We start from the raw sequence: 20,505 nt of genomic DNA, 5'->3' as shown, positions 1-20,505 counted from the left end.
GCAAAACTTGAGAGACTATGAATACTGAAAATGAACTGAGGGTTGAAGGGGAAGGGGGAGGGGAGAAAGAGGTGGCAGTGATGGAGGAGGGCACTTATGGGGAAGAGCACTGGGTGTTGTATGAAACCAATTTGACAATAAACTATTAAAAAAAAAAGGAAGTATTTCCTAACTCACTCTATGAGGCCTTGGATTACCTTGATTCCAAAGCCCCCCCCGCCAAAAATGTGTTGCTTGTCTGCTAATGGATGCATATTATAATTTAAATGTTTCTTGCCCTAGCTGCCAAGCAATGAGTGCCTTCTATATATAGGAAACTGTACTAGGAAAAAAATGCATTTTTCTGATCATCGTAACCCTAAAAGGTAGATGTTATTGCAACCCTACGCATGTGTTATCTACTGGCAATGCAAAAAAATTCTTGTTTGGAGTAAAAAAAAAAAAAATAATCCTAGAAGCCACCTGGAGAATTTGATATATATAGAAAATTCCACCTATCAACACCAAAACATACATTTTTCTTATTTGTATAAGAATAAAAACTGGAAAATTTGTAAATATGTGGGAATTAAACTACATGCTCTTAAGCAACTGGTCAAAGATGAAATCACAAGGGAAATTAGATAATATCTAGAGACCAGTGAAAATGAAAACACAACATACCAAAACTTATGAGAAACAATGAAAGCAGTACTAAGAAGGAAATTTATAGCCATAAATGCCTACATTAAAAAGGGAGAAAAATCTTAAACCATTAACATAACCTTAAAGAGCCAGAAAAAGAAGGGCAAACTAAACTCACAGTTCTATGCCTTTGTCAGTAATATTGAAATTATAGAGAAAAGAGACAGAGAATAGAAAAACTAGAGAAAAGAAAAGAAGAAGAAAAAATGGTTCTTTGATCAACAAAATTGGCAGACTTTAGTTACAATGACTAAGGAAAACAGAAACAGAGGTTAAAAGGTCAAATTACTAAAATCAGAAATACAAGTGGAGACATTAGTATAGATCTTATAGATATAAAAAGGATTAGGAGAAAATACTAAAAACAATTCTATTAAACTGCTGATCCAGATGAAATAGACAAATTCCTAGAAACATACATGCTACCAAAACTGAATAAAAACCAAATAGGAAATCTGAGCAGATCTCTAACTGGCAAGAAGATTGAATCATTAATCAAACTATCTCCCAACAAAGAAGAGCCCCAGACTGGATGGTTTCACTGATGAATTCTACCAAATGTTTACTGAACGTCAAATCTCAACCTCCTCCAGAAAGCTGAAGAGAAAGTATTACTTTTTATTTAGTCTGTGGACCAGCACAACCCTGATATCAGAACCAGACAACGATACTACAAGAAATTAAATTATAGACCAATACCCCTTTATGTATATTGATACAAAAATTCATAACAAAATAATAGCATTGAATTCAACGATATATTAAAAGGATTATACACCATCACCAAGTGGGACTTATTTCTGGAACATAAAAATGGTTCTACATACAAAATTCAATGTAACACCCCAAAATTCAATGTAACACCCACATTAACAGAATGAACAGGAAAAAATGACATTATCATGTCAATTGAATCAGAAAAAGCATTTGACAAAATTCAACATCCTTTCATGATGAAAACACTTAATAAACTAGGACCAGAAGAAAATTTCCTCAATGTGATAAAGGCCATATATGAAAATCCCATAGCTAACACCATACTCAGTGGTGAAAGGCTGAAAGCTTTTCTCCTAAGATCAGAAACAAGACAAGGATGTCTCCTTTCATTTCTATTCAGTACAGTACTAGACATACTAGTAAGAGCAATTAGTTGAGAAAAGGAAATAAAAAGCAGCCAAATAGACAGGAAAATGTAAAATTATCTGTTTGCAGATAACATGATCTTCTATGCAGAAAACGCTAAAAGATTACACACCACACACACACACCGCTAATTCAGTAAAGCTGTAGGATATAAAAACTAGCATACAAAAGGCAAAAGTCAGGAGGATTTCTACACACTAATAATGAAAAACTGGAAAAGAAAAAAATTCTATTTATAACAGCATCAAACAAAAAAATTCTTTAAAAAATTTTTTACGTTTTTTATTATTGAGACAGAGAAAACAGAGCATAAGTGGGGGAGGGGCACAGAGAGAGGGAGACACAGAATCCGAAGCAGGCTCCAGGCTCTGAGCTGTCAGCACAGAGCCCGACATGCAGCTCCAGCCCACGAACTGTGAGATGGTGACCTGAGCCAAAGTCAGAGGCCCAACCGAGTGAGCCACCAAGGCGCCCCTCAAACAAAAAAATCTTAGGAATAAATGTAACGAAGGAGACGCAAGACCTGTGTACAAAACACTGTTGAAAGAAATTAAAGACAACAACTAAATGGGAAGAAATCGTGGGTTCATGGACTGAAAACTTAAGATGACAATACTATTCAAAAGCAATCCACAGATTCATTATGATTCCTATAAAAAAAAAACCAGAAGTGTTTTCTGAATGTTTTCTTTAAGAGAGAGAGCTTCTTGGAAATATGGTTGGTTCTAGGGCTGGACCAGAGAAAACAGCCGATCCTGGGCCATCCTGTAACAGGAAGAAAGTGTATTTTTTTTAAAAGGACACATCAAAAGGATAAAGGAGGTAACTTGAAGGAGCTCCCAGTGGCCAAAGCTGGGATTCTGAGTAACAAAATGTTAGTACATAATAATTATATAATATACAATAATATATATAATAATGACATAAAAATCCATAAACTCATACTGATACAGATAATTGAATAGATAAATGAGGGGAAAATAGCTCTTTCTCACAGTTTAATTACAATTAATAAGTGTAGAAGAAATAATGGAAACAGAAAACTACCATTAGGTAAACACTACAATAACACCTATTACAGGCAGAAACCATTAACAGATGCGAAGATAAGTGAGCAAAGGGATCTACGCATAGTCTCAAAGAGAATTATTAATTAGAAGTGAAAAAATTAATAACTTTCTTGGTGGAGAAACCTGACAGAGGGCACGGTAAGCAAGTGACTGAAGTTAACGTAAAGCAAATCCACATTACGTACCCCTGCCTCACTGGTGTGATGCACTGAGAAAGAGATAATGTGATTTCTGGGGTCCTGGCAGAAACGCGTACCTTCAAATGAATCCATGAGAAAACATCAGACAAACCTAAATTGACAATTGACTAAATAAACAAATGGCCAGTACTCCTCAAATGCATCAGGATCATTAAAGACTGAGGAACGGTCACAGATGGAGGACACCAAAGGACAGATGACAGTAAATGCAATGTGGACATTAATGGGAAAACTACTGACATGTGGATAAGGTCTATATACTGATTGATAATACTGAATCAGTGTTAATTTTCAGTTTTACTACATTATTAGGGGGAGCCTGAGTGGAAGTCATATAAAAACTCCACTACCTTTATAACTTTGTATATGCTTAAATTATTAAAAAATAAAAAGTTAGAAAAAAACCGGAGCCTATCTAAATCTTTGATGAGCATGGTTTGAGATTCATAACTATTCCTCACGCTGAATTACTACTACTACTACTTTTAAAAATCTTGAGAGAAGTCTCCACTTTCTGCATTCCCTATCAGTTTTACACCTTTATACTAAGGTAGTGTTGCAATTTAATGTATTAACATGGTTTTTCACCCAGGACACTTGATTCCTTGAGAACAGGGACTAAGACTTAGTTATTTCTACATTCTGTTACTAGTCTTTGCCAAAAGGAAATAGAACTGAATTCTGAAAGAATGACAATTAAGTAAAAGATCTCAATGCTATAGGATTTACTTACGCTCCACAAAGGAAGTAAAGAGCATTCTGAACCTGCTTAGCCGACTACCTTCATCTGCCCACATTCGGATCACTCCAATTCCTGTTTTCAGCATGACATCATTGGCCACAGTGCTGCAAAACTTGGCCTTCAGATTTTCAATAGAACTGCTTCCATCATAAACTGCAACGAAATTTCTCTTGCATTCATTTGAGTGCTCCATTTGATAATCTAGGAACCTCAAATAAATCTGTAACATTAAGAGAGAGAAAAACACTGCTTTTGAAAAGATAAATTCGAATTTTCTAGTTCTACTAGCCAGTCGACATTGTAGACTGGATTACAATAGCTGACAGAAAAACAACAGATAAAAGGCTGGGGTGCCTACAGAGTTAAAAGAACTAAGACATTCTTTGGTCTCTTTGATTGTCTTAATGGAACTAAGTGTTTAAGGAACCTTAAGTTTGTGTTTGGTCTATAAAGAGAAGAGACTTTTTGTTCCATGTAGTTCCCTGGTTGTCTTCATAGTTTCCTTATCATGAAAGCAATCTTGTGGTACTGAAAGATTGGGAAAATAAAAGAATCCCTTATAAAAAATGTGTTTTTTAAAGATTTTCCCCCCCACATTTTTAAAGCCTAAGTTTAGTAGTAAGGTACATACACCCTGCTTTTTCCTGTAACACACCAAAACCATTTTAATCTTATCTATACTCTTCAAAACCATAAGCATTCCTATGACGTCCTGTGATTTATTTGCCCCTTATTCTATACTGCACATTTAAGTGGTTTTAAGATTTCATCACATAAATGACAATTTCTATGCTTTCATTCAGGAAGATGTAAACTGTAGTATCAAAATAAGCACTATTAGTATTCTATTGTATTGCTTAGCATCCTTTTTCTTGAAATTTTATAGGCAGCTTGCTACTTGGCACTCAGGTCTTAAAATATGCTTGACCCATTCTTGTTTGAAGATTTCCTTTAGATTGTAGGCTTTAATGTTCAGGTTGCGGGCTTAGAAGGACATTGTGCTTATCTCTAAAATAACTGAATGAAGTAGCTGTTATTCTTTACAGGTAGGGAGAAAATTAAGGCTCAGAGATTAAGGAATCTAAGGTCACTCAGGGTGAGGATCTGACCTAGGTTGGTCTGACTCCAACATTTGTGTTCTTCCCACTCCCTGGGATGCTTTTTATGCAGGCACACATACACAGTTCACTTTTTGCTCTAGTTGTTCCTATGTGCCTCTACAATTAAAATTTTAGTGACCAGAGAATAAAGACTTCCTTTGATTGACATTAGAGACATATAATGAATATTCATTCTAGTTCCTATCTCTGAGGTAACAGTGTGATGCCACCTCCCTCCCTCTTCATTCATTCATTCATTCAAAGATTTTAAGTACTCTCTACACCCAACAGGGGCCTGAGCTCGCAACTCCAAGATCAAGAGTCACATGCTCTGCTGACTTAGCCATCCGTCTTAATTCCAAAGACTTGGGGTATCTGGGTAGCTCAGTCCGTTAAGCATCTGACTCTTGGTTTCAGCTCAGGTTATGATCTCACAGCTCATAGTTTTGAGACCCATGCTGGGCTCTGCACTGACAGCACAGAACCTGTTTGGGATTTTCCCTTCCTCTCTCTCTGCCCCGCCCAGCTCTCTCTCACTCTCTCAAAATAAATAAACAAACTTTAAAAAAAGCCTTCATATAACAAAAATGTAATGTCATAGAAATCTTCTCCCTATAACACCTTGATGGCACAAAACTAAGCAAACAACTAAAAAGTATAGCACAATCGGTTAAACTTTGACCAAGTAACCTCAGCTTATTTGAAACTGTAACAGTTTGTTACTTCAATGAGAATGGTGGAAAATCAGTAACTAAATAGAATTGCCATTTCAATGCTTCACAAAACCTTTATAAATGTATTACATAAAAGCAATAGGTTTCCTTAAATACATAATTTGTTCTCATTAATTCCACTGTTTACACAGCCAAAGCATTCTGCCCATGGTTCTGTGGTTGTGAGCAAGCTTAATCAATATAGAAATTAATACTCTAAGGTCTTCCAACGAGAGAGTCATGTGCCAATTACATGTAGTGTAATTCTTGCTCATACCAAGTAATGAACACATGGCTAGGTTTATAAAACTATGAACTGGGAGAATTATATAGAAGAAAAATAAATAAATCTGAAGTTTTTAATCTCTGCTTTTTTGTAATCCAAAGAAACATGGTACTGTACAAGGCCACAGTAAGTGCTCTTTAAACATAATCTTTTAAGTCAAAAGTTTTAAGTCATATGATAATGACATTCTTTTCTATTTTGAGTGTAGTAAAATATTGAAATAGTTTAGTTCAACTAATTTTCAGAAAACAATTCTAACAATATGAACCTAACAAACTGAAATAGGTGGAGCGGGGCACACACTACTCTTCTCTTACTCAGACTGTGTGACAACAGATCTACTAAATGCTCTTGGTCTCTTATCCTGCTCCTACACCCCGCCCACGGAGGTGGCGTTACTTTGATGGTGGAGAGTCTGGTCTTTCTTTCCTTCCCTCTTTCCCTGGACCACCAAGTAGGAAGCAATGACCTGAGTACGTGGGTTTCCTCTGCAGATGCAAACCTTCCTTGCGCTGGCATGGTCCAGGCTAGATTTGGGTGGGAAGTAGAACTGGTGGACACGGAACTAGCAAGTCTAATACAGCTCTCTAAGTTGCCTCCTCTAGCCTTTGTTGTAATAAAGGAGCTATTTTAAATCTCCACATTTTCAGCGTGGAGGGAAAAGGGGATGTGGCCTACTGGAACCCCTGAAGACTCCAAAAGAAATGCAATGACAACCTCAGAAAGCACCTATGGACATGGTCTGCAGCTACCGCATGTTTGGTTCCAGACCACAATAAAGTGAATACTGCAATAAAGTGAGTCAAATGCATTTTTTGGTTCCCGGTGCATATAAAAGTTAGCTTGCATGGTAGTCTGTTATGCATGCGTTATCATTAAGTCTAAGAAAATGTATATTCCTTAAAAAATGCCTTATTGCTAAAAAAAACATGCTAACCAGCATCTGAGCTTTCAGCAGTCATAATCTTTTTGCTGATGGAGAATCTTTCCTCAATGTTGATGGCTGCTGACGGCTGGGGTGACTGTGACAATACCTTAAAATAAGACAACAATGAAGTTTGCCGCATCAGTGGACCCTTCTCACACAAGTGATTTTGCTGCAGCATGTGATGCTGTTTGGGAGCATTTTGCCCACAGAATTTCTTTTAAAATGAAGTCAACTAGGGATGCCTGGGTGGCTGAGTCGGTTAAGCGTCTGACTTCGGCTCACGGTTCATGGGTTCGAGTCCTGCATTGGGCTCTGGAGCTTGCTTCGGATTCTGTGTCTCCCTCTCTGTCTCTCCCCCACTCGCACTGTGTCTCTCTTAAAAATAAACAAATATTAAAAAAATTAAAAACTAAATAAAATGAAAAAAATAAATAAAATGGAGTCAATCTTCTCAAACTCTGCCGCTGCTTTATCAACTGATTATGTAATATTCTGAATCCTCTGTTGCCATTTCAAGAATCTTCACAGTATCTCCTTCACCAGGAGTAGATTCCATCTCAAGAAACCACTATTTTGCTCATCATAAGAAGCAATTACTCATCCATTAAAGTTCTATCATGAGATTATAGTGATTCAGTCTCATGTCCGGGCTCCACTTCTAATTCTAATTCTTTTGCTGTTTCCAACACATCTGTAGATACTTCTCTGAAGTCTTGAATTTTTAATTTGTAAAAAATGCAGTAAAATGAAGTATGCCTCTATATAGCATTCCAGATCAAAAGGAGACCCTTGATAATTGGTAGTACAACTACTGACATTAGATTCTTATCTTATAGTTGACATAAAATCAATTCTTAAATGTTAAAACTAAAGTACACATATCAAAATATAGAAGTGTTTTTCTATAACCTTTGGTTAGGAAGGTTTATTAGAACAAACATAGAAAACACAAAGTATAAACCATAAAGATAAAAATAATCAATTTTACTACACTAAATAAATGGACTTCCAGAAACAGCCAAGATGAAACAGTATGGCTTATTTCTTATTATAACTAAAAACTCAGGATAAAATATGAAAAGCAACATGAAGATTCTGGAAAGTAAAAGATGGCCCTTGAAAGGGAAGTCAAACTTGAATGACCCATAGAGGAGGTGAGATTCAGTTTTTTTCTTTTCCTTTGTGTCCTGGGCCAATTCATGGAACCAAGAGCAAACACAGACAACAAACCCAGAGAAAGCACTCCAGCCAGAAGACTAAGAAATTGGGATGAGGTGTGTGTGTGTGTGTCTCTGGTTTGTTTTCCCCACTCTACTAGCTCTGCCTAGAGTCAGCACTAATCACGGATCTGAATGCCGCAGCTATAGCATCAACTGAAACCCCAAGAGAAATCCCATCTCTTTAGCAGAGTTCCCCCATCCCTTTTTTCAAAACTCACAACAGGTTAGGAGGCAAAAACACTGAAAAAACTTCTTTTTGGCTACCAGAGGAAATGGGAAAAGGAAATGTTACCTGGAGCATGTGACGAAGTCTTGGAGAGCAGAGAGCTCAAGAAAAAGCACTAATTCTGTCTTCCCTACATATTCATGGCATACCTACCTGGCTTACCTGCATATTCATGAAACAGAGCTAAAGAAACATGACAAAAGTGTTGGGAACCAAATTCTAGTGTAAGCTCCTGTCCAAGTCCCTGAGCGGCGAATCCCCTGGACAAGACAGGCCTCCACAGCACAGCAAAGGCCACAGAAACTCAGCAAACGCTGGTACCACCACACACACCAGGTGACATGGTACATGCAACCTGAATCTAACTGGGTAGACTGTCTGACAGAAATAAAATAGATAGTAACAAAAATAAACATTTTCCAGGTATTTTTAACAGGACCCAGAATCTCACAATGCTCTATTCAAAATGACCAAGACATAATAAAATTACAGATAAAGACCCAGAAAATGGGATTAATTCTGAAATGAAAAAATAATCAACAGATTCCCCTCCTAACAGGACCCAGATATTGAAACTGTCAAAGCTTTTAAAGCAACAATATAAACATGCTCTGTGAGGTAAAGGCAAACACTAGAGGAGCAGACAGACCATAGAAGAGAAACAGAAATTGTTAAAAAAAAAAAAAAAGAACCAAGTCGAAATTTTACAACTGAAATGGAAAAATACATTTGAAATTAAAAAAAAAAATCCACTGTATGGGCCCAACAGGAGAATGGGGATGGCAGAGTGAAGTCAGTAACTGGAAGAGGACTCTTGAGAATCTGAGATGCTTAGTAAAAAGGGTTGAGAAGATATGAACAGAGCCTCAGGGATTTGTGGGACAATTTCAAAAGGCTTAAATCATGCCACTTAAATCTCAGGAGAAGAAATTATTATAGAAAAAAATATTTGAAGAAATAATGGCTAAAAATGTCCCAAGTTTAGTGAAAGACAAATATTTAGATTCAAAAAGCTCAGCAAACATAAAACAGGATAAAAGCAAATAAAAACCAAGGCCTACACACATCAAAATCAAAATCAAAGTCTTGAGAACCGAGAGAAGAATGATGCAGTTGGTAGGAAGGAATGATCTGAATGACTGTGAACTGCTTTTCAGAAATTGATGCCCAATGCAGTGCATCAAAATTTTTAAATGTTGGAGAACCTGTAAACTTCAGAATTTTATGTAGAGCAAACATATTTTTTCAGAAATGAGGGCAAATACACACCCTGGTGAAGACTTAAGACTCAGACCTTGCTGTATACAGACCTGCTATAAAAGAAATGCTAGAGGAAGCTACATATGTATTTGAGAGAGAGAGAACAAGCAGGGGAGAGGCGCAGGTAGGCGGGGACAGAGGATCAGAGGTGGCCTCTGTGCTGTCAGCAGAGGCAGGGCTCAAACTCACAAGAACTCATGGACTGTGAGATCGTGACCTGAGCCAAAAGTCAGACACTCAACTGACCGAGCCACCCAGACACCTTACCTAAAGGAAGCTCGTTAGATAAAAGAGAAGGGCTACTAGAATGAATCTTGGAATCACGAAGGACTCATGATTCATAAAGGAATTCATAAAGGAACCATGAATCCTTTATGAGTGAAAGGAAGCAGAGATGGCAAATATCTGGATAAATATAAACCGTCAAGAATAAAAAAAGAGGATGGGGCACTGGGTGGCTCAGTTGGTTAAGTGTCTCACTGGATGTTGGCTCAGGTCATGATCTCCTGTTCCATGGGAATAAGCCCTGCATCGGCCTCTGTGCTGGCAGTGCAGAGCCTGCTTGGGATTCTCTCTCTTCCTCTCAAAATAAATAAACCTAAAAAAAGAAGAATTAAAAAAAAAGGGAATATCACTACAGACCCTACAAACATTAAGAATGAAAAAAGCAGTGCCTGACTGGCTCAGTTGGTGGGGCATATATCTCTTGATCCTGGGGTTGTTAAGTTCAAACCCCATGTTGAGTGTAGATTACTTAAAAACAAAATCTTAAAAAAAATTTTTTTATACGTATTTATTTTTGAGAGACAGAGACAGACAGAGCACAAGCGGGGAAGGGGCAGAGAGAGATGGACACCCAACATCCGAAGCAGGCTCCAGGCTCTGAGCTGTCAGCACAGAGCCTGATGTGGGGCTCAAAACCACAAACCTTGAGATCATGACCTGAGCCGAAGTCAAGTGCTTAACTGACTGAGCCACCCAGGTGCCCCCAAAATAAAATCTTTTAAACAAAACAATAAAAAATTACAGTAAACAGTTCTATGCCCCCAAATCAGATGACTCAGATAAAATGGACAAATTCCTTAAAAGAAACAAACTGCCCAAACAGTTCTAAGAAGAAATATGTAACTTGAATGGCTGTATCATTTATCAAAAATTACAAATTCATAGTTAAAAACCTTACAAAAAAAGCTCCAGGCCTAGATGAATTTACAGTTGAATTATACCAACTACGCAAAGAAAAAGTTATGCCAATTCTTTATCTCTTCTAGGAAAAAGAAACACTTCTAATAAACTCATAAGATCAGCATTACAGTGACATCACCAAAGACATAAGGAAACTATTGATCAGTATACCTGCTGTGATACTGTGTCATATAATAAAAAATACATATTTCATCTTCATCTCTTTTTCTGGCTCAGAGCTCCCAAAACCCTGGAATTTCCTGAGCAATGGAGCAATGGGACTATCTTTTGTTGTATCTGGTCTCTTGTCCTCAGTTCCTAAAATGTTCTAGAGCCATAAAGTTGAAATGGATGTCTTGTGCCTCTTTCAACGATTGTTCATGTTAATGAGGTAATTTTTGGAAACCCCTTAAAGATGGGGGCTGGTTACTAGGGTAAATAACCATGAAATGAGGATTTACACTTTCAATTCCACCCCGATTTCTCGGGAGAGGAGAGGGGCTGGGCTGAAAGTAAAATCAAGCACCAATCACCAATGATTTAATCAGTTGTGCCAATGTAATTAGACATCCATAAAAAACTCAAAAGGAGAAGGTTTGAAGAAGAGCTTCCAGAATGTTTCCATATGCCATTGTGCTAAAGCCCAAACTCCATGGGGACAGAAGCTCTTTTGTTCAGGACCTCATCTGTGTTTTTTCATCTAGCTGTTGATTCTTATCCTTTAATATGCTCTGTAATTAACTGGTAATTAAGTAAGCAAATTGAATTTTCTAAGTTGCTCTAACAAATTAGTCAAACATAAGAAGGAGCTCACAGAAACCTCTGATTTATAACCAGTTGGCCAGAAGCACAGGACAACCTGTATATAAGATTGGCATCTGAAGTGGATGCCAGACTTGTAGGGCTGAGTCCCCAACCCTAGGAATCTGATGCCATCTCAGGGTCGATACTGTCAGAACTGAATTGGATCATTGGACACCAGCTGGAGTCTGGAAATTGCTTGGTGATGTAGGGGGAGAAAGCCCACAAGTTGGAAGTGGTATCAGAATCATCACTCCAGAAAACAGATGCAAAAATCCTCAACAAAATATTAGCCAATTTAGTACAGCAACATATAAAAAGTGTAATACTTTTACATAATCACAACCAAATATAGCTTATCAGGTATCTCAGGCTGGTTTAAATTATGAAGAATCAATATAAGTCTCTATTATAGACTAAAAGGGATAAGATACATGATGACTTTAATCTGTTAATCGACATCCATTCATGAAGAAAATCTCAGAAAAACAGCGCAACTTGTGTAACCTGGTACAGGGTGTTTACAAAAACCCAGAACTCATGCCATACTTAATGGTGAAAACCTGAATGCTTTCCCCCTCAAAATCAATAACAAGGGAACTCCCATTCAGCACCATACTGGAAGCTGTAGAGTGCCGAAGTGTAGACTTTAAAACTCTAATAATCAAAACAGCGTGGTACTCACAAAAGGACAGACACAGAGCCACGAAACAGAACAGAGCCCAGAAATAGATTCTTACAAATAAAATTATTATTTTTAACAGAGATACAAAAGCAATAATTGAGAAAGGATAGTCTTCAACAAATGGTGCTGGAAAATCAGACATCTGGAAGGAAGGAAGGAAGGACGGACGGAAGGATGGATGGAAGGAAGGAAGGAAGGAAGGAAGGACGGACGGAAGGAAGGACGGAAGGAAGAGAAAGAAAGAAGGAAGGAAGGAAGGAAGGAAGGAAAGAGAGAGAGAGAAAGAAAGAAAACCTTGAGCTTACACAAAAACCCAATACCTTACACAAAAATTAACTCAAAATGGGTCATAAGAATAAACATAAAATTATATAACTCTCAGAAGGAAATATAGGAAAAATTTCTTATGACTTTGGGTCAAAGAGTTCTTAGATACATCAAAGGAAAATCATTTTAAAATTTTGTAATTTGACTTCATTAAACTTTTTCTCCATGAAAGACACTGTTGAGTAAAAAGAATGGCCACTGACTGAGAAAATATTTATAAATCACTTGCCAAAAGACTTACCCCAGAACAGTAATAAAACTACCCAATCTGTACAAAAGGGTTAACCCAGTAATAAAACTACCCAATGTGTGGGAGAGCCACGCTGGCCCTCCCACAGGCAATGATTCCCACCTAACTATATGCAGAGACCCTCTCTCTGAGCATCAACAACAGTCTTCCAACCCTCTGGTGCAGAGAGAAGTGGTTGAGGGTGCTGACAACCAGGGTACAGGAGAACAAAGTAGACCAGTGAGACAGAAACAAATCATATCAAAGAGACTTCCAGATACGACTACTACAGCGCAACTTAGCTTTTCCCTCAAGTTTTTAAACTCTTATGTCCTGTTGCTGGTAGACGTCTACACATACTGCTACACAATAAATGTGGCTAAAACGTAACTGATTATTTTCTCCCTAGTCCTGCTATGATTGCTACCCCAGCTGGTAATCCTACCCAGGCGGCATCTTCAACTCTGCTCTTCCTATGCACAATGTCCAGCGGCCTCTACCTCCTAAAACCTCTAAAGTCTGTCCCTCTTCCCCTTTCCTACCATTACACAAGTATCAGTATACTTGATACACTGGGTTTTATATCCTTAAAATGCAGAAGACTATGTACATGGCTATCAATATTGCTCGCTTTGTAGGAGAGCACAGGAGAAACTGGCTACAGAGAGGAAGAGGCAGAAGATGAACAAAGTTTAAAAAGTTAAGGAAAAACAAGAACCATACATGTAATTTTATACCTGTGTAAATAACATGTGTTTATATAAAATAATGTATGTGACTATGTGTAAAGAAACTTTTCTAACCCAAAGCAAAAACAAAACAAAAACCCCCAAAACTACCCAATCTTAAAATGGGCATAGATGATGACACCACTAAAGAAGATTTAGACATTACAAAATTGCAAATTAAAGCCTATAGCATTATAGATTCATTAGAGTAACTATATTAAAAAAAAAACTGATAATAAAAGTACTTAGAACTTATGTAGAACAACTGAAAATCTGATAACACTGGTTGTGGAAAGAAATGCAAAACAATATAACCACTTTGGAAAACAGCTTGGTGGTTTCTTATAAAGCTACCATGTGAATCAGAAGTCTCCTGGATGAATATCCAGAAAAATTAAACATGTTTACACAAAACAGCCTGTACAGAAATGTGTATAGAAGTTTTATCAATAATAACAAAAAATTGGAAAACAGTCCAAATGTTCTTCAGTTGTTAAGGATAAACTATAGTATATCCATATCATAAAATCTGTTCAGCAAAAAAGGAATGAGCTATTGGGACATGCAATAACAAAAGAATCTCAAGTGCATCACACTAAATGAAAGAATTCAGACTCTTACATACTGTGTGATTCTAATTGTAGGACATTTTGGAAATGGTAAAACTATAAAACAGCAAAAGATAATTAGTTGCCAGGGATCAAGATTAAATATGGGTTTTGACTGCAAATGGACAGACCAAGGTAATTTTGTTGGGGTGATGGAATGGTCCTTGTTGATGGTGGCTGTCACATGACTCTAAGCATCTGTAAAAAAAATTCTACTGTACATTACTTGACATGACCAGTGTCAGCAAGGATAGAGTAATGAAAATGCTCTTACGCTGCTCTAAAGGATAAATTGCCACAAACACTTTGGCAAGCCTTCTGCATGCTCTGGTAAAGCTAAAGATGGTCATGTGCTACAACACAAAACTAGACTTCTAGGTATATAACCAAATGAAATCATTCATGGGTATAATGAAAATACAAAAATGTTTATGGCAGCATTACTTAATATATTAAAATGTGAAAGAAAATTACATGTCTAAAGAGAGAACAGTGATTTATTTCTACAACGGATACAAAATTTAAAAATATACAGGATAATATGCATTTTATAGTATATGATATGAAAATATAAAATTTTATAGAAATTATAAAACTTAAACTCAGGATAGTGTATGAAGGAAAGCTAAAGGGAACACAGAAGGCTTCCTCTATACCTGTAATAGTATATAGTTTTCACTTTTTCATTTAATAATATTTAATAATTACTTAAATATTTAAGAAAGTAGGGTTGCCTGGGTAGCTCAGTCAGTTGATTGTCTGACCCTTGATTTTGGTTCAGGTCATGATCCCAGGGCTGTGGGACTGAACCCCATGTCAGGTTCCATGCTGAGCGTGGAACCCACGATTCTCTCTGACCAGATCTCCTGGTCTTGCACATGTGCTCTCTTTTAAAGAAGTAAAAATAAATAAATGTTTAAGAAATTAATATTTCTTAGTTCTTGCTCTTTTTTGAAGTACTTCATGAAATAATTCTAGATTCATAAATTTTTAGGAGTGTTATTTGGAATACCAAATATTGGAGAAGGTTACTTTTTCAAAAAAAATGTTAATGTTTATTTATTTTTGAGAGACAGTGAGCAAGGAGGGGAGGGGCAGAGAAAGAGGGAAACAGAGAAATTCGAAAGTGGCTCCACACTGTCAATGCAAAGCCCGATGTGTAGCCTGAACTCATGAACCATGAGATCATGACCTGAGCTGAAGTTCAATACTCAACCTACTGAGGGGCCCCGAGAATGTTATGTTTAGTAACTAAAATTTAAAAAAAAGAAAAATTATACACTGTTGGCATGGGAATTGGATCAATTTTTTAAAGATTGTGTTAAACTATGGGGCACCTGGGTGGCTCAGTGGTCATGATCTCACAGTTTGTGGGTTCAAGCCCTGTGTTGGGTTCTGTGCTGTCAGCTTAAGATTCTCTGTCTCCCTCTCTTTGCTCCCTGCTGGCACTCTGTGTCCCTCTCTCTCAAAAACAGACATTAAAAAGACAAATATATAAAACTGTGTTAAGCTAAATGAATAAACAGATAATTTAAGAAAGTTAAAGGAAAAAATATTAAAGACCACCCTAACCCATGAATATTCAATATGGAGTATACCAGTCAATGGGTGATGCTTTAGAAAAACTCGCTTATAAAAACGTATACAAAAGAAGTCATTGGTGTCTGAGTATGCAAGTAGTGTTTCAGTCCATTGTTTTTAGTGCCTTTCCATAAAAAGAGACACATCTCATTTATCTTGCTTCACAGATAGTGCATTATTATTTTTTTACATATTGAAATTTTTGGCAGCCCTGCATTAAGCAAGTCTATCAGTGCCATTTTTCCAACAGCATTTGCTCATTTTGTCTCTCTGGATCACATTTAGTAATTCTCACACTATTTTAAACTTTGATACTATGATATTTGAATTGCACCAATCTCAGGATAAAACTCTAAGAGATGAAGAGTTTCTCATGGATGAGCATTGAAAGTGGTTCCTTCAGATGGAATGTATTCCTGGTGAAGATGCTGTGAAGACTGTTGAAATGAGAACAGAGAATTCAGAATATTACGTGAATTTAGTTGATAAAGCAGCGGGAGGGCTTGAGGGATTGACTCCATTTTAAAAGAAGTTCTACTGTGGGCGAAATGCTCCCAGACAGCATCACATGCCGCAGAGAAATCATCTGTGAAGGGAGAGTCAATCGATGCGGCAAACTTCATTGCTGTCTTATTTTAAGGAATTGTCACAGGGGTGCCTGGGTGGCTCAGTCGGTTAGGCGTCGGGCTTTGGCTCAGGTCATGTTCATGGATTCAGGCCCCGCATCGGGCTCTGTGCTGACAGCTAGCTCAGAGCCTGGAGCCTGCTTCACATTCTGTATCTCCCCCTCTCTCTCTCTGATCCGCCCCTGCTCTCACTGTCTCTCCCTGTCTCTCAAAAATAAATTTTAAAAAAGACATAAAAAAAAGGAATTGTCAGTTTCTGCAGCTTTCAGCAGCCACCACCCTGATCAGTCAGCAGCCATCAATACTGAGGCAGCAAAGAGAGGATGACTCACTCAAAGCTCAGATCCTGGTTAGCATTTTTCAGCAATGAAGTATTTTTGCATTAAGGTATATACACTGTTGTTTTAGACATTATGCTATTGTACCCTTAACAGACCAATGGTATAATGTAAAACATAACTTGGGAAACCAAAAAAAAATACATCTGACTCACTTTTTTGTAATATTCACTTTACTGTGGTCTGGAACTGAACTGGTAGTAATTCCAAGGATTACCTGTACCTTTGTTATACCCCAAGCTTCCATATATGTGTAGGTTTTTATTTTTTTTACTTAAAAATTTGACATATAATTCACATATAGTATTAGTTTCAGGAGTACAGTACAGTGATTCAACAATTCTATACGTTACTCAGTGCTCAACACAGTAAGTGCAGTCACCAAACATTATTACAGTATTTCTGACTATAGTCCCTATGCTATATAGTTTTTAGGTCTATGACTTACTTGTAAGTGGGAGTCTGTACCTCTTAATTCCTTTTGTCTACTTCACCTATCCCCTCACCCACCTCCCCTCTGGCAACCACTAAATATGTGTAGTTTTATGTTTAGATACTTAAAATTCAGTTTTATTAGTTTGTATATTCCACTGACAAATGCATCCTATCCAACTGCCACAGCTTTATCTTGAAGGGTAAGTGTCCCCACTTGTTCTTATTCAAAATTGTTGTGGTTCTTCTGAATGCTTTCCTCTTATATGTGAATTCTGGAATTAGCTTGCCAACCTCCCTAGAAAGCCCTCCTGGGATCTGGACTGGAATTACTTTAAATTGATAAATTAGAGAACAATGAACATTTTTGTGATATTGAATCTTCCCATCCATGAAAATGATTTCCCTCTCTCCCCCATTTCTATAGGCCTTCTTTATGCATTTCAATATAATTTTAAAATTTGCTTCCTAATACCTTATGATTTGTTCTTATTGTAAATAGTGCTTTAAAAAGTTTAATTTTCTAATTGCTTTTGGCTCTAGTAGAGAAAAGCAATTGTTTTTATAACTGATGAACTTTTTTCAGTCTCTCATTTTGATGCTCAAACCAGGATTTCAGAACACTATCAAATAAAACAATGACAACAGACATCCTTGACTTGTTCCTGAACTTAAAGGAAATATTTTAAGAGTTCACCAATAATTACAACATTTGAATTATGGAGGGTTTTGGTAGATACTCTTCATCATGATGTAGACATTCTATGCTGGAATTACTAAGAGTTTTTAATTGATAGATTTTAAGTTTCACTGAATATTTTTTCTGCACCATTTATATACCTAGATTTTCTACTTTAATCTGTTAATATAGGAAACTACATAATTTGATTTTCTAATATTAAATTGTCCAGGAGTTTCTAGGTCATGACTTCTAAAAAAAAAAAACCCTTTATTATAAATATTCCTGGCTTGTAATTCTCTCATGCTATCTATTTAGCTCTGATAGAAGGGGGAATGTTCTTTTTCTTCAATTTTCTGAAACAGTTCTATTTGGTAAAATCCATTGTGACCAATTTTTCTTATCCGTCTTATTTATTTTGAGAGAGAGGGAGAGAGAGAGAGAATCCCAAGCAGGCCCTGAGCTGTCAGTGCAGAGCCCAACGTGGGGCTCGAACTCATGAACTGTGAGATCATGACCTGAGCCAAAGTTCAACACTTCACCAACTGAGCCACCCAGGTGACCCCTGACAAATTTTTCTGTTTACATATTTTACAAACAAAATCAATCTTGATCATTTGGCAAGATTTATTCGGGTTTTCTATCAAGTTCATTTATTTAATTTTGATAAACATATATGTATGTAAATGTGTATGTACACACGTTATAGATTTCAGGAAATTGATCTAATTTTGATAAACATATATGTACGTAAATGTGCATGCACACACATACATTATATATTTCACGAAATTGTCCATTTAGACGTTTTGCAAATTTATCAGCAAAAAATTACTCTTAGTATTATCTTCTAGTCTAAAACAGTTCAATTATGGAAAATTTCAAATGTGCAAAAGCAGACAAAATGGTATCCTAAACTCATGCCCCATCTCCAAACAGTTATTAACTCAGCCAGTCTTGCTGGAACTATAATACCCCTCCCACTTCTGCCTCTCACATACTGAGACAAATCCCAGAGAGATTTCACAGGTCAACAGCTCTAGGTGTACTGCTAATGACCACTTAAAATATAATCTCAGTACTGCTGTCAAACCAAACAAATTCTTTATATCAAATACTGGTGTGCAGACTTAGGTCTTAATGTTTCCTTCTTTTAATTTGTTTACACAAGTTCATTGGACTTTTCCATTTCTTTTAATGTATAGGTTCTACTGCTACATTTCCCCCCCTTTTTCATTCATTTTAGAAACACTCAGGTGTTTGTTTTTTGTTCAGCTGGTCTTCTTCACAGTTTGGGTTATAATGGTTTTTAATCTCTGCTGTAGTTGATTCAGACCTTTTCCATCTCTAAATGTTATTTAGGTTTTATTTTCTAAATCTTTGCAGAGGTGTGGCTACAGTTGTTTACAAAGGGCCAGATTTTGGTTTTGTTGATTCTTCTTATAACTTTGTTTAAAATATCATTTATTTCTGCTTTCATTATTAACTTTTCTTTGGATTTCTTTGGTCATTCTTTTAACTTTTTTTTTTTTTAAATAAATACTGAACATTTATTTCTCACAGTCCTGGAGGCTGAGACATCTAAGATCAGTATTTACTGAGAAACTACTTTCTGAGGTCTTCTCACTGTGGAAGGGGTAAGGGAGTTCTCTTTTTAAAAATTTTTACTTTTTAAATTTACATCCAAGTTACTTAGCATAGAGTGCAACAATGATTTCAGGAGTAGATTCCTTAATGCCCCTTCCCCATTCAGCCCATCCCCCCTCCCAAAACCTCTCCAGTAACCCTCTGTTCTCCAAATTTAAGAGTTTCTTATGTTTTATCCCCCTCCCTGTTTTTATATTATTTTTGCTTCACTTCCCTTATGTTCATCTGTTTTGTATCATAAAGTCCTCATATAAATGAAGTCATACCTTTGTCTTTCTCTAATTTTATTTAACATAATACCCTCTAGTTCCATCCATGTGTTGCAAATGGCAAGATTTCATTCTTTTTGATGCTGAATAATACTCTATGGTATATACATACCACATCTTCTTTATCCATTCATCCATCGATGGACATTTGGGCTCTTTGCATACTTTGGCTATTGACGATAGTGCTGCTATAACACTGGGGTGCATGTGTCCCTTCGAAACAGCACACCTGTATCCCTTAGATAAATATCTGGTAATGCAATTGCTGGGTCGTAGGGTAGTTTCTATTTTTAACTTTTTGAGGAACCTCCATGCTATTTTCCAGAATGGCTGCACCAGTTTGCATTCCCACAAGCAGTGCAAAAGAGATCCTCTTTCTCTGCATCTTTGCCAACATCTGTTGTTGCCTGAGTCATTAACGCTAGCCATTCTGACAGGTGTGAGGAGGTAGCTCATTGTGGTTATGATCCCTGATGATAAGTGATTTTGAGCATTTTTTCAGGTGTCCGTTGGCCATCTGGATGTCTTCTTTGGAGAAGTGTCTATTCATGTCTTTTGCCCATTTCTTCAGTGGATTATTTGTTTTTTGGGTGCTGAGTTTGATAAGTTCTTTACAGATTTTGGATACTAACCCTTAATCTGATATGTTGTTTGCAAATATCTTCTCCCATTCTGTCCATTGTCTTTTAGTTTTGCTTATCGTTTCCTTCACTGTGCAGATGCTCTTTGTTTTGATGAGGTCCCAATAGTTCATTTTTGCTTTTGTTTCCCTTGCCTCCTGAGACCTGTTAAGAAGTT

At 36.8% G+C, this 20,505-nt stretch overlaps 1 protein-coding gene across 1 annotated transcript in view; it reads right to left on the bottom strand.

Annotated features, from left to right (window-relative positions):
• NETO2 (neuropilin and tolloid like 2) overlaps positions 1-20,505 on the bottom strand; it is a 71,079-nt gene that overhangs the window by 20,634 nt on the left and 29,940 nt on the right. Inside the window, exon 10 of the mRNA XM_029924248.1 lies at positions 3,831-4,059. Within this exon, the coding sequence (XP_029780108.1) occupies positions 3,831-4,059 (229 nt within the window). The remainder of the gene's footprint in view (positions 1-3,830; positions 4,060-20,505) is intronic.

The sequence above is a fragment of the Suricata suricatta genome, chromosome 16, assembly GCF_006229205.1.
Source record: "Suricata suricatta isolate VVHF042 chromosome 16, meerkat_22Aug2017_6uvM2_HiC, whole genome shotgun sequence".
NCBI classification, from domain to species: domain Eukaryota; kingdom Metazoa; phylum Chordata; class Mammalia; order Carnivora; family Herpestidae; genus Suricata; species Suricata suricatta.
The sequence above is the reverse complement of the archived record's forward strand: the minus strand, read 5'-3'. Positions and strand labels throughout refer to the sequence as shown.